This window comes from Schistocerca cancellata, chromosome 7 (genome assembly GCF_023864275.1).
Source record: "Schistocerca cancellata isolate TAMUIC-IGC-003103 chromosome 7, iqSchCanc2.1, whole genome shotgun sequence".
Lineage (NCBI taxonomy): Eukaryota > Metazoa > Arthropoda > Insecta > Orthoptera > Acrididae > Schistocerca > Schistocerca cancellata.
This window is the reverse complement of record NC_064632.1, coordinates 340552855-340568436: the sequence shown is the minus strand read 5'-3', so window position 1 is coordinate 340568436 and position 15582 is coordinate 340552855. Positions and strand designations below refer to the sequence as shown.

At 39.1% G+C, this 15582-nt stretch overlaps 1 protein-coding gene across 2 annotated transcripts in view; it reads right to left on the bottom strand.

Moving 5' to 3' along the window:
* LOC126091844 (vacuolar protein sorting-associated protein 35) overlaps positions 1-827 on the bottom strand; it is a 93606-nt gene extending 92779 nt beyond the window's left edge. Inside the window, exons 1-2 of one of the 2 annotated variants that reach the window (XM_049907101.1) lie at positions 292-499; positions 146-182 (exon numbers count right to left, since the gene is read on the bottom strand). In XM_049907101.1, the coding sequence (XP_049763058.1) occupies positions 146-154 (9 nt within the window). In that variant the 5' untranslated portion in view covers positions 155-182; positions 292-499. Of the gene's footprint in view, positions 1-145; positions 183-291; positions 500-628 lie in introns of those variants that run through there. The other variant, XM_049907100.1, reaches the window with a different exon arrangement.
* Between the last annotated feature and the right edge of the window lie 14755 nt (positions 828-15582).

Below are 15582 nucleotides of genomic sequence, written 5' to 3'. Positions count from 1 at the left end.
ATATTTTCCAGCTACTACAATAATTACTTTGTTGACAATTTTGGTTCTGCAAGATATTCAAATGTCATTCAAGTTACTTGTTCTACAACTTAAATGTACGGTTCAAAGCATGAATGATATGATTTCCAGTGTCCTTTGTACGCACCTTGAACATATCTGGTTTTAACTTTGTGTTCTGGTTTCTGAAAGGTGACAAAAATCATCAATAACACTACCAAAAATAATGTACTAAATTGTATAACAGCACGTGATAAATGGTATGCATTTGTTTCTTTTTTTTTCGTTTACAACCTTGAAAGAAGAGACGTCCAGTACCGGTGACACACATAACACTAGAGCGACCGTCTCGGCCTACAAGGCAATGCTAAAACTCTATTTGAATCGGTAAAACGGGAAAACTAGCTGTTCTGTGTAAAGGAATAGTAAAACAATTTTCTCTATCGCCAAACTCGGGAACATAACCTAGATGATATAAATAATACTAAACATCAAATGAAATGCACCACGAACGTTCGATGTGCAGAAACGGTTGTGCACTATAAATCTACTGTACGCTAAGATCACAAGCGAACTGTTGTCAAATAGCAACAAACATGCAGACCTGCTGCACTAGCAGAGTTACACCTACCATTTTCCTCCCATCAACACCACGCAATTGACGTAACATGGAAGACGAACTCAAATGTACATTTCTATGTCAAATATCTGTTACTCAAATGTAGCATCGTATAAGAACATATCATTGTAATTGACCTTTATCATCTTACTTCCTTATGATTGGTAAATCTGATAAGTGTGTACGATAGAAGCTGAAATGACTCCGCCTCGAAATATACGCGCGTAATTCGAACAACATACGGTTTCTAATCGAAACAAATTGACATAAATAGCTGTACAAAGGTAAGTATTTTTAACCTAAAATATTTCGTACCGTATATTAGTAACACAAATCTCTTTGTTGCATGTTATTATACGTTAAAATGAAAAACACTGATATAGACTTTGCTGGTCGTTCTATATAATGTTAAGAATTTAATTCAAGAGCAGATGAGATTTTATTTATAGTTATTTTCTAGATCCGTGGATGCTCGACATGAGTTTGTCGCCAGGATGTAGAACATTTTTATGGATGTACTGGTATGCGCTTTCAGAAACTCACAAGGAATTTCCAGCACTGAACAATCATAACCATAACTAAAATACAAGAGAGAGATGATTTTCTCAGGCATACCTCTAAAAGAGCTCTCTACCAAAACAGTGTTCATTATATACCCAAAATACTTTTTAGTACATTGAATGCTACAATAAAGAAAATTTAAATGTCCATAAATTCAAGATAGAGCTAAAACAATTTTTAATAATGCATAGCTTTTATAACATGGAAGAATATCAGAATGTGAAAAAGTATAATTATTTTGTTATACTGGTGTAAGATGATTGTATTTACATGTAAGTTTGTAAATAACTCTAATATAAGAAATTTTATTGTAATTAGTCCTGGCTATGAATTGACACATCCATACAACAGATGAATGATGAGACTAAATGAATTGAATGGAACCATGTGGTATTGGAATACTTATATGCTTGCTCCTTTCTGTGTCATACTGAAATTTTAATATTTTTGTGAAAATCATATTTACTTTTTGTATCATGATCATAATATGAACTGTTGATTTTGTAAATGGTGCAATTCTTATTGGCAAAGTATGCAAGTGGAAAAACATACTTACATGGTATGATGTGGATCCCCAGCTTCTGTAAGAACATCGAGGGTGAACACCACCAATAACTTTGATGACCTGTTCTGTGTAATAAAGACTTAATTTGCTTTTGACTGGTTACCCCAGAATGGTATGTCATAAGTTAATGGAAATCTCCAAGGTATGAAGCTTTGAGTATTTCCAAGTCACAAATAAGTGCAATAGACAAAAAAGCAAATGCTGTCGAATTCAGTTTTGGTCAAAGATGTGAATTGATCCATTAGGGTTATTATTAATAAGTAAGCCCAAGAATTTGGAAGACTTAACTCTAAATATTTCTTTATCACCACATTTTATTTTTATCTTCTTGTTTTATATGTACTGTGTGAAACTGAATGATGCTTACATTGAGAGACAGACTGTTTGAAATGAACGAGTCTAGAGCTTCTTTGAATATAGTGGTCACAATGTTTTCTATGATGCATTTGGATCCGTTGTTAATCATAATGTTTCTGTTCATCTGTGAATAAGGTGAACTGTTTTCTTGGCTCATACACTATGGCAGATCAGTGATAAGGATTAAGAGTAGTAAGGGGCCAACAGCACTGAGCCCTGCTAATGCTATTACTGTACTGTTCCCTGAAGGCATAATTACAGTAATTTCCATATAGGTCATTCTCTGACAAGTCAACCAGAGGTACTCACCTAACATATCCAATTTTGTTAAAACTTTTACAATAGCTACAGGCACATTTCAAAGGAAGTTCTGTAATGTTTTAGCTCAACACATGTTTTACTTTTGACATCGCAGCCATTAGTTTGGAAGTTACTCAGCCAATGTGCATATTATTGCGAATAAATAATCATGCTTAACAATACTTTATAAGATGACTATTGCAGTATAAAATATGTAAACTGGTATTTCTTCACAAGCTGTGCTCCATAGTTGAAATATAACACTGACGAATTCAATGAAGTAGCATATTTTTCCACATTTGCTGCTCAAAGTGGACAGCCCACTGCACAATGCCATCTCAGTTTCAACCATTGATATTTCCAGCCTAAAAATATTTTTATATCACTATATTGTTTTTTATCAATGAAGTTGATGTAAGACCACATGATACACTACTGGCCATTAAAATTGCTACACCATAAAGATGACGTGCTACAGATGCGAAATTTAACCGACAGGAAGAAGATGCTGTGATATGCAAATGATTAGCTTTTCAGAGTATTCACACAAAGTTGGCACTGGTGGCGACACCTACTATGTGCTGACATGAGGAAAGTTTCCAACTGATTTCTCTTACACAAACAGCAGTTGACTGGCGTTACCTGGTGAAACGTTGTTGTGATGCCTCGTGTAAAGAGGATGAATGCATACCATCACGTTTCAGACTTTGATAAAGGTCGGATTGTAGCCTATCGGGATTGCGGTTTATCGTACCGCGACATTGCTGCTCATGTTGGTCGAGTTCCAATGACTGTTAGCAGAATATGGAATCAGGGGGTTCAGGAGGGTAATACGGAATGCCGTGCTGGATCCCAACAGCCTTGTACCACTAGCAGTCGAGATGACAGGCATCCTATCCGCATGACTGTAATGGATTGTGCAGCCACGTCTCCATCCCTGAGTCAACAGATTGGGACATTTGCAAGACAGCAACCATCTGCACGAACAGTTTGACAGCGTTTGCAGCAGCATGGACTATCAGCTCGGAGACCATAGCTGCGGTTACCCTTGACGCTGCATCACAGACAGGAGCGCCTGCGATGGTGTATTCAACGACAAACGTGGGTGCACGAATGGTAAAACGTCATTTTTTCAGATGAATCCAGGTTCTGTTTACAGCATCATGATGGTCGCATCCGTGTTTGGCGACATCGCGGTTAATGCACATTGGAAGCGTGTATTCGTCATCGCCTTACTGGCGTATCACCCGGCATGATGGTATGGGGTGCCATTGGTTACACGTCTTGGTCACCTCTTGTTCGTATTGATGGCACTTTGAACAGTGGATGTTACATTTCAGATGTGTTACGACCCGTGGCTCTACCCTTCATTCGATCCCTGCAAAACCCTACATTTCAGCAGGATAATGCACGACCACATGTTGCAGGTTTTGTACGGGCCTTTCTGGATACAGAAAATGTTTGACTGCTGCTCTGGCCAGCACATTTTCCAGATCTCTCACCAATTGAAAACATCTGCTCAATGGTGGCCGAGCAACTGGCTTGTCACAATATGTCAGTCACTACTCTTGATGAACTGTGGTATCATGTTGAAGCTGCATGGGCAGCTGTACCTGTACACACCATCCAAGCTCTGTTTGACTCAATGCCCAGGCGTATCAAGGCTGTTATTACGGCCAGAGGTGGTTGTTCTGGGTACTGATTTCTCAGGATCTATGCACTCAAATTGAGTGAAAATGTAATCACATGTCAGTTCTAGTATAATATATTTGTCCAATGAATACCCGTTTATCATCTGCATTTCTTCTTGGTGTAGCAATTTTAATGGCCAGTAGTGTAAGTATTAAGTTTCAAGCTTGTTTAGTTTATGAGATATTTGGATGACTGGGAACACCAATCCATGAAGTAACAGTACTGCTGGTCACCCTTGGTGTCACACAGGAAACTGTTTGACCTACATTCAGTCTCATGACCATGCCATGTTCAGTTGCTTTTCCAGTGCTGGTTCATATTGTCAATAAATATGTTATGCAGAATATCTAGATCGAGTGATTATTCATTGTAATTGTCTCCTATACTCTGTTTATGAATCGCAACAATTGTTGTCATTAGTAAATTTCAACATTCAGGGCTACTGCGCAACAACAATGGTGCTGACATGCCCACATTGTGCTGCACAATTTTCACTCGTGGTGGTTTCACTGGGGTGTCTTTTGCACAAAATCTCTGGTGCACCGTCATGTGTACTGGCCCGGCATCGACTCTGAAATCACACATATGGTCGCTGCCTGCGGCCCTTGTGTGTCACAGGCCACCGCCCCGAAGTCATCTTTGTCACCGTGGCCTTCACCTGAGAAGCCCTGACTTCACGGGACCTTTTTTAGGTACTTATTGGCTTCTCGTTATTGACACCTACTCTAACTTTCCTTTAATTGTCCTTTGCACGTTGCCTACCACCGCGGCAACCACCAATGCTCTAGCTTGCATTTTCTCTTTGGAAGGCCTTCCGTCTGCTCTTGTTACTGATAGTGGTCCGCAATTTGCCTCTTCCGATTTTGCGGATTTTTGTGCCCGTCATGGCGTCATGCATGTCACGGCCCCTCCATTCCATCCACAGTCAAACGGTGAGGCTGAATGACTGGTCCCCAGATTTAAGGCTCAGATGAGGAAACTCCTGACTTCTTCTGCTGCTGATGATGTGCTTCTCCAATTTCTGGCTTCTTACCGTTTCACCCCCATGGGTGACCACAGCCCGGCTGAGCTCTTACATGGCCAACAGCCCCGCACGCTACTTCATCTTCTGCGGCCTTACACCTCACGGCCGCGGGTGCCTTCACTTAGCTGGTTCACCACCGATGACCTTGTATGGGTACAGGGATATGGCAGGCGGCATCTTACGACACCATGGCCAATACCTGTATGATGTCCAGACGGACACGGGTGTTGCAGTGCTTCATTCGGACTTCGGCCTTGTGTGCCGGCAACGCTTGTTTCGGATGCCGCTACACCACCTTCGGCTCTACCTGACGCTCGGGATACTGGAATCTCTCATTACTCACAATGCAGTCCTCTCACCATCATATCGGTGCCAGCACAAGAACTGACGCCACCAGGAGATGTGCCCATGCAGGAACCAGATGACCATCATCTGGCCAAGCAACTCTACTCACCTCCTTCTCCTACGGATGCGGACACATCGCCCATATCTCCTGTTATAACAACCGGACTTGTCGCAATGGGCAGATTGGTGCATGGGACCCCAGCAGATTCGACCACCACGTCTCCTGTCATCTCGACCCATTATCATCGGGGACATTTCCGTCCGTACGGGAGGCCTCCTCCTTGAGACTTTATGGCCAGTCAAACAACACCTATGGATGTTAGCAATCTACAGGCCACCTCCATCAAGACCTGTGCAAAAAATTCAAAGGGGGGGAAAAGTGTTGTGACTTGCCAATCTTTCAAAGTGCTGCCGCCCAGTTACGCGCATCCTCTACATGCGGCGCTGTCTGCCAGCCATGCAGCGCCACCTGAGCGGCCAGCCAGCCAGCGGCCGCTGGACTTGGACTCAGTTATGATTTGACTGTTAAAGTGTACACACGTCTTACTCTGTTTACTTGATCTGTGACTTTCATGTATTGTGTTTTCCTTGAAATATAATTGTTCAACTTGAAGTTATAACAAACTTTCCAGGTATACAATTTTTTTCCTGCCAGTGTATTTTATGATGAGGCGAATATGTGACAATATACTGAAGGAAAGCTAGCAAATTAGCGTACATTTGTTTTCATTATTAAATGATTAAGCCAATAATTATTTAGATTACCATACACATGTTACAACAGAAATATAGCTGTTAGCATCTCTCTTGCAGGCGTCTTACACAGAAAATGATAATAAATATAAAATACTGCCTTGCAATGAGAATGCATACTAATTGAAGACTGTCTTATTACAATTTTCATCATTTTTTAGAAGAGTGTTTTAATATGATATAATTTGCGTGAAGTTTTCTAATCATAATAAGTAAACTAGTACATGTTACCTAACACGTAGCTCTAGTTATAAGAAAAAGAGGTGAAAAGAATGGTGTAATATTAAACAGGAGACTGTAGCCATATGTACAAAAAAGTTGTGTACTGAATAGGGTAGATGGATCAAAGAATGGATGACCTTCACATGAACTGAGCAAAAATGGAGTTATAAGTAGGGACAATATCACTTTAAAACTCACATGTTTGTTTAGGAAATATCCTTCTGCGCAGGGAGGTATATTTGATAGCTTCTACAGAGATAGAATACTGTTAATTTTGAGGTTTACTCCAAAGTTACATAATCAACAAAACTGAAGATTTAAAAAATCACATACATTGGTAATTCAATTAAAATAAATGAAGACAATAAAATTAAAGCTACTCTAACTTCATATGAAACAGTTGAGCAGCAGAACATAGTCAAACAAATAAAGAATTATTTGAACTATATAAGTGACCAGCAATTAGTACAGCATAAACACCTAATCTAGTACAACAAGAAATAATAAAAAACCATAAGGAGAAGCACATATACAAGTTAAATGAGGAAAAATTGTTCAAACAGCTAAATGAAATTACTGAATTAAGAACAGGAGAAAAATAATAAAGCGAACCATTTGATAAAATAGGGACAGTTACTCCTTAAAACTAACTGAATTGCATCACTAAAAGACTGAGGTACAACAAAAAAACCTACCTTCTTAGGACCTTCTTCAGTCTAAATATAACGTGGAATTTTTTGCTCTAACAAAGCAAGAAAAGCTGCTCTAATTAAAACACAAATATCTCATCATCATCATCATCATCATCATCATCATCATCATTTAAGACTGATTATGCCTTTCAGCGTTCAGTCTGGAGCATAGCCCCCCTTATACAGTTCCTCTATGATCCCCTATTCAGTGCTAACATTGGTGCCTCTTCTGATGTTAAACCTATTACTTCAAAATCATTCTTAACCGAATCCAGGTACCTTCTCCTCGGTCTGCCCCGACTCCTCCTACCCTCTACTGCTGAATCCATGAGTCTCTTGGGTAACCTTGCTTCTCCCATGCATGTAACATGATCCCACCATCTAAGCCTGTTCGCCCTGACTGCTACATCTATAGAGTTCATTCCCAGTTTTTCTTTGATTTCCTCATTGTGGACACCCTCCTGCCATTGTTCCCATCTACTAGTACCTGCAATCATCCTAGCTACTTTCATATCCGTAACCTCAACCTTGTTGATAAGGTAACCTGAATCCACCCAGCTTTCGCTCCCATACAACAAAGTTGGTCGAAAGATTGAACGGTGCACAGATAACTTAGTCTTGGTACTGACTTCCTTCTTGCAGAAGAGAGTAGATTGTAGCTGAGCGCTCACTGCATTAGCTTTGCTACACCTCGCTTCCAGTTCTTTCACTATGTTGCCATCCTGTGAGAATATGCATCCTAAGTACTTGAAACCGTCCACCTGTTCTAACTTTGTTCCTCCTATTTGGCACTCAATCCGTTTATATTTCTTTCCCACTGACATTACTTTCGTTTTGGAGATGCTAATCTTCATACCATAGTCCTTACATTTCTGATCTAGCTCTGAAATATTACTTTGCAAACTTTCAATCGAATCTGCCATCACAACTAAGTCATCCGCATATGCAAGACTGCTTATTTTGTGTTCACATATCTTAATCTCACCCAGCCAGTCTATTGTTTTCAACATATGATCCATAAATAATATGAACGACAGTGGAGACAGGTTGCAGCCTTGTCTTACCCCTGAAACTACTCTGAACCATGAACTCAATTTACCGTCAACTCTAACTGCTGCTTGAGTATCCATGTAAAGACCTTTAATTGCTTGCAAAAGTTTGCCTCCTATTCCATAATCTTGTAGAACAGACAATAACTTCCTCCTAGGAACCCGGTCATATGCCTTTTCTAGATCTATAAAGCATAGATACAATTCCCTGTTCCGCTCATAACACTTCTCCATTATTTGCCGTAAGCTAAAGATCTGGTACTGACAACCTCTAAGAGGTCTAAACCCACACTGATTTTCATCCAATTGGTCCTCAACTAATACTCGCACTTTCCTTTCAACAATACCTGAGAAGATTTTACCCACAACGCTGATTAAAGAGATACCTCTGTAGTTGTTACAATCTTTTCTGTTTCCATGTTTAAAGATTGGTGTGATTACTGCTTTTGTCCAGTCTGATGGAACCTGTCCCGACTCCCAGGCCATTTCAATTATCCTATGTAGCCATTTAAGACCTGACATTCCACTGTATTTGATGAGTTCCGACTTAATTTCATCCACCCCAGCCGCTTTATTGCACTGCAATATATTGACCATTTTTTCCACTTCCTCAAATGTGAGCCTATTTCCATCATCATTCCTATCCCATTCTACCTTGAAATATGAAACATTACTGATCGCATTTTCACCTACATTGAGCAACTCTTCAAAATATTCCCTCCATCTGCCCAAGGCATCCACAGGGTTCACCAGCAGTTTTCCTGACCTGTCCAAAATACTTGTCATTTCCTTCTTACCTCCCTTTCGAGGACTGCTAATTACACTCCAGAATGGTTTTCCAGCAGCTTGACCCATAGTCTCCAACCTGTTTCCAAAGTCTTCCCACGATTTCTTCTTGGATGCTGCAATTATCTGTTTGGCTTTGTTTCTTTCTTCAACATAACTTTCTCTGTCTACCTGGGTTCTGGTATGTAGCCATTTTTGATACGCCTTCTTTTTCCTTTTACAGGCCGCCTTGACTGTATCATTCCACCAAGCTGTTTGCTTCATCCTACTTTTACACACTACTGTTCCAAGACATTCTTTAGCCACTTCTAGTACTGTGTCCCTGTACCTTGTCCATTCCTTTTCCAATGACTGTAATTGACTACATTCAACTAACTGGTGCCTTTCTGAGATCGCTGTTATGTACTTGTACCTGATTTCCTTATCCTGAAGTTTCTCCACTCTTATCCTCCTACATATGGACCTGACCTCCTGCACTTTCGGCCTCACAATCCCAATTTCACTGCAGATTAAATAATGATCAGTGTCATCAAAGAATCCCCTGAATACATGTGTGTCCCTCACAGCCTTCCTGAATTCCTGATCTGTTATTATGTAGTCAATGACAGATCTGGTTCCCCTGCCTTCCCAAGTATACCGGTGAATGTTCTTATGTTTAAAAAAGGAGTTTGTGATTACTAAGCCCATACTGGCACAGAAATCCAAGAGTTGTTTCCCGTTCCTGTTGGCCTCCATATCCTCTCCAAATTTACCCATAACCTTCTCATACCCTTCTGTTCGATTTCCAATCCTGGCGTTAAAATCACCCATGAGCAGAACACTGTCCTTGTCCTTTACTCTAACAACTACATCACTGAGTGCCTCATAAAAACTATCCATCTTATCTAAAATAAGAAAATTTTAAATAAGTATAAATAAATCATAAAGTATCAATACTATTTGTAGAAATAATCTACACAAATGAATTCTAAATTGAACACATTAATCTGTCAAAATAGTATTAATTAATTTGAATCAACAATATAAAAATATTTTACGTAAATGGACTTTTTGTACTCATATGGATAATTATAGCTTAGGATAGAAACCGACTTGACTCACACAGGTCTGAGCTCAGATCAAGTAAGAATTAAAGGTCAAACACACTTAATTATTGTGCTCCTGCACCCAAAATTTTTCTTAGTTCAAAATTGAAGTCATAATCTGTTACTTGATATAATTTCTTGAAAGCGATTTTGCTGTAATCCCTAAGGAAATTTAATCTTATGATCATAAACTACTGAAAATGGCATTTTAGTTGATGTGATGTGGAACATACCAGTCAGTTTACAAATAAAATACATTTTTACTGTGAAAACATGGCTATGTGCTGGCCATTTACATAAGTGGACTTTCTCGTCTTAATCTACAATAAAATACGATGAAAGTAACCCAGTCACATACATACTGTGGCAATAAGCTACTATGCTTTCATGCACATCACCCCTCTACTCTAGCAGATGTTCTCACACTTTAGCACTTTGCAACGTCCAGCAAAATCTGTGTCATAAAATGTATACATCTGAGGACAAGAATTTTCTCTGTTATGCGCTGCTTTGCCACAGCATGTGGGGTTTTCCTCTAAAGCATGCTAGAGGAAGCATACCCAACTCCTGGCACTTCCTGCATAGATGTTGAGCTGTCCACATGACAAGTGCAGTGATTTAATCTTCCTTTGGTGTTAAGTTTATGGTCAAGTTATTTCATTACTAGAATTTAATAACTTGCCATAGTGCTACCAGATAGGTGCATGGCCCATGAAGTCATCAATTGTGAGTTAGTTTAGTGTGTCTATGAATCAAACCTCATTGCAGGCTCCCGTGACACCTACAGAAAACTAGTAGGCGAGATTGATACCATACTTCAGGGAAACATTATTCAGCACCCACCTCACAGTGTCTCATGTCCTGACCATGAAGTATCCACTTCACAGAGCCTGTTAAATTATAGCAAGTGAGGCAGAATCTGACCTCTTTTTGTGAACTATACACAAGCCACTGCAGTGGCATGCATGCAGACGTTTAAGACTGTGTTAGGTTAGCTTTACCTATGGTACCTCAAGTTTGTTTATTTGTGTTTTGTATTTGCTTTAATAACCATGATAGATTAGCTGCATCCACAGTACCTCACGTTCATGTATTTGCAATACCATTTTGCTTTGACCATTGTATTACATTAGGTACACTTACAGCACCTCCAACTTCATTTATTTGTATTTGCAGCTCTCCTTGATCACTGTGTTAGATTACCCCATTTACCATTCTTCAAGAACGTTTACAATGTTTCTCATGCCTAAAAAAAATGTTTAAACTGATTACACAAACACACAGATGGTGAGCACTCCTTGAGTACTTGTGATGTCTTCATGAGTGGTGGAGATTACCGGACCAACTCGACTGAGAGTTTTTCTTCACAGGCATTTTTGTGACAGCTTCCTTTTGTAAATGCATTCTACAATCAATTCTGCCTCTCAACATTCCAATAAAGGAACCGTTTAATATTCAGATGTCTTTTGTACATTGTTCCCATGCGTTGCCCATCTGTTGTACTGTGCCCTTCTAGGAAACCCATGATATCTGCCTGTTGTGCCAGTGAGGAAGATTGTTGTCACAGTACTATTAATCCAGAAATTCATTTATGGTGTAAAATGAGTAGAAAGTAGAAATGATTTCAATTTGTTTTTAAGACGTTCATTATCTGCTAGCACTTTTAACACACAATGGATGGGATCAAATATTTTTATTGCTGCATACCTTGCTCTTTTCTGTGGAAAAGTAAAGTTGTGGATAGGGAGGACTATATTGTTCCTTGTGTTATATTTATGATTGTGCCATTATTTTAACTTGTTTATCATGGTCCTACAGCAGCCATTGTTGATACTTTGTGGATAAGCATGTAAACTGCTTGCTGAGAATCAAGGTGAGCACCTATTTCGTTCCATACCACTCTGTTTGGAAACAGTGTTTGCTGCATATAGGAGCTCCACATAGTGTTTTATACTCTACGTCAGAGATAATATATATTACCTTAAACATTTATGTGTCATCGTGTACCCAAGAGGTCCCCAACCATTTTTGCCTTGTAGACCATGTGCCATCATGTTAAGTTTCATACATTTATTGATTTAAATGGCACAAAATGTAAAACTGATGCTGTATTGGAAAATTTTCAATATTTGGCTTCAATTTAGTTATGTTGAATCTTAAATCTCCTCAGTCAGTGATTTCCGTCTCTTCCTTTTTCTTTAAAGAGAATTGGCAACCATGCTGACACCATTTTCTGTGAGATTTGAAGATGAAAAAGCTATCAAAAACTTTCTGGCAATAGTCCATAATATAGGGTAAGTAACATGTGCATCTCTCTGAAGCCAGAATTGCTGATTTCTCTTTCAAAACTGTACCTTAAGTTCTTTGTTGGTGTTTTTTCTGATCAGTCCCTCTTTTAGTATTACATTCATTTCTTCAATATCACCGTATGGCTTGATAGTCCATTGTGGTATTTCCACAGTTAAGACATCCTCAAACCTAGTTTCATAAATCTGTGTGAAGCACATTTAAATGTTGAATATCATCATCCTGGTAGTTTGTCTCTGACAAAGTGGGGAAGTTTGCACCATATAATGTTTTGCTTCATTAGTTTAGTTTTGGCAAGAAAAGCTGAAATGTTTGACTTCATTTATATTAAATTTAGACTGTCACCTTAAAATGTCAAGTTAACCTCATGAGCCCCTCTTTCTCTACAGTACTGGGTACACATGTGTATACTATGTTTATGTTGAACGTTGCATTTCTTGAACATTATAATTGGCTTTACCTGCCACACTATTCACATATCCAAGTTAATTCACATGTACCAGGTTACAGCAAATATGTATTGTTACAAGATGATGCAAATACTGATTGTGTCAGTTACCAAGTTTTAATGGTGTATCACCTTTGTTTTATGACCATTGTCCAATTATGATGACCATGAATGATGAAAAGCTGGTTTTAACTATGTCGCGTATGGCTGTTGTTATTTTAATATAATAGAGGGAAACATTCCACGTGGGAAAAATATATCTAAAAACATAGATGATGTGACTTACCAAATGAAAGCGCTGGCATGTTGATAGACACACAAACAAACACACACATACACATAAAATTCAAGCTTTTGGAACCAACGGTTGCTTCATCAGGAAAGAGGGAAGTAGGGGGAAAGACGAAAGGATGTGGGTTTTAAGGGAGAGGGTAAGGAGTCATTCCAATTCCGGGAGTGGAAAGACATACCTTAGGGGGAAAAAAGGACAGGTATACACTTGCACACACACACATATCCATCCGCACATACACAGACACAAGCAGACATTTGTAAAGCAACCGTTGGTAGTGAAACATTGAATTTTGTGTGTATATGTGTGTTTGTTTGTGTGTCTATCAACATGCCAGCGCTTTACAAATGTCTGCTTGTGTCTGTGTATGTGTGGATGGATATGTGTGTGTGTGCGAGTGTATACCTGTCCTTTTTTCCGCCTAAGGTAAGTCTTTCCGCTCCTGGGATTGGAATGACACCTTACCCTCTCCCTTAAAACCCACATCCTTTCATCTTTCCCTCTCCTTCCCTCTTTCCTGATGAAGCAACCGTTGGTTGCGAAAGCTTGAATTTTGTGTGTATGTGTGTGTTTGTGTGTCTATCAACATGGCAGCGCTTTCGTTTGGTAAGTCACTTCATCTTTGTTTTTAGATATGTTGTTATTTTAAGAAAGATTTTATTGTTATGTGAAGCTGTGATGGCACCAACATTAATCAAGAATGTTTCATGATCTGAAGATGGCTAGATTAATAGCCAAAACTAGTAATCCATCCAAATAAAGCAGATTTCGTGTGTGATCTCAACTTTGATGGTTTTCAGTCTCTAACATAAATAAAAAATTTGCAACAATTTGTGTACTTACTGATTGACAATGTCAACAATCTTGATAACCTCATTAAATTTAGTAAACAAATCCATTAAGTAAGCAATGTCTGGTTTCCAATTAATTAAATTTTCTTTTAAAATTGGATTTTTGCCATCCAGAAACTCTAAAACAGTCTAGGAAATGATACAAATTTAGTCAAACATAACACTTTTGAAGCCAGTGTACTTCAGTGTGAAGGAGTAATTGATCAAAGTTCTCATAATTTTCTTCATGTAACTGTGTGAATAACATAGAATTCAACACATTGCTTTAAATTTTGTTTACTGCGTTAATGACAAATTGAAGAGATTGATGCAATCTACCATTCACATTTTTAGCAACTAAATGTCGTCGATGGATGATGCAGTGTATTGCAGACACCCCAGGTACATTTTGTTTTGAATGGTTCATAAATCCATTATTACCTAATGTTTAATAATGGAACTGCTTTTCCATTAAATAATCTTTCAAAACATTACATTGATTCACATGTAGTGTCTGTTGTCACAGTTATTGCAAAGAGCAGTTTTTCATGGATTTCCTTGTATGGGGGAAAAATGCCAATAATAATTCTTCATTACCAGGTAAAGCTGATCTGCCCAGTTGTGTGGAGAAATGAATCACCTGCAGGTAACTGCAAGATGCTTTCAATGTCACAACTCATTTCACCAATATGTCTTTGAAATAAGTTGTTGCCCAAAGGAATTCTTTTGAGTATATCAAGGCAGGTTTATATAGAATAGTCTTTAAAACGTTCCTACCCAGCTTGCTGGGAGGAAATCCTGATGATGAGCCTTTAAAACATCTTCAGTGGCTGGCAAAATTAACTGTCCCCTGATATATGCAGCTTCCAGATTTCACTGTAAGTAGCAAGGTAGTATAAGACACCTGCAAACCATCACCATCTCTTTGTGATATCAAAGTGAACATGCTGCCCATTGTGGGTCTTGTTTGAAATTTTTCTTTAAATATTTGAAAGTGTTTCAAATGAAACTTCCTGGCAGATTAGAACTGTGTGCCTGACCGAGACTCGAACTCGGGACCTTTGCCTTTCGCGGGCAAGTGCTCTACCAACTGAGCTACCGAAGCACGACTCACGCCCGGTACTCACAGCTTTACTTCTACCAGTATCTCGTCTCCTACCTTCCAAACTTTACAGAAGCTCTCCTGCGAACCTTGCAGAACTAGCACTCCCGAAAGAAAGGATATAGCGGAGACATGGCTTAGCCACAGCCTGGGGGATGTTTCCAGAATGAGATTTTCACTCTGCAGCGGAGTGTGCGCTGATATGAAACTTCCTGGCAGATTAAAACTGTGTGCCTGACCGAGACTCGAACTCGGTAGAGCACTTGCCCGCGAAAGGCAAGGGTCCCGAGTTCAAGTCTCGGTCGGGCACACAGTTTTAATCTGCCAGGAAGTTTCATATCAGCGCACACTCCGCTGCAGAGTGAAAATCTCATTCTAAGTGTTTCAAATGTTTACATGTTATTATTTTTCAGGGTGACACTTTAAGCTTGGATGGTTTCATAGCACTGCTACTTAACACATAGTTACTTAAAACATGCACAGGTAATCATCTGCCCGACAATGACTGAATTAAGGCAAACTTCAAATAATCAACATTGTATTGTCTACATTTGTT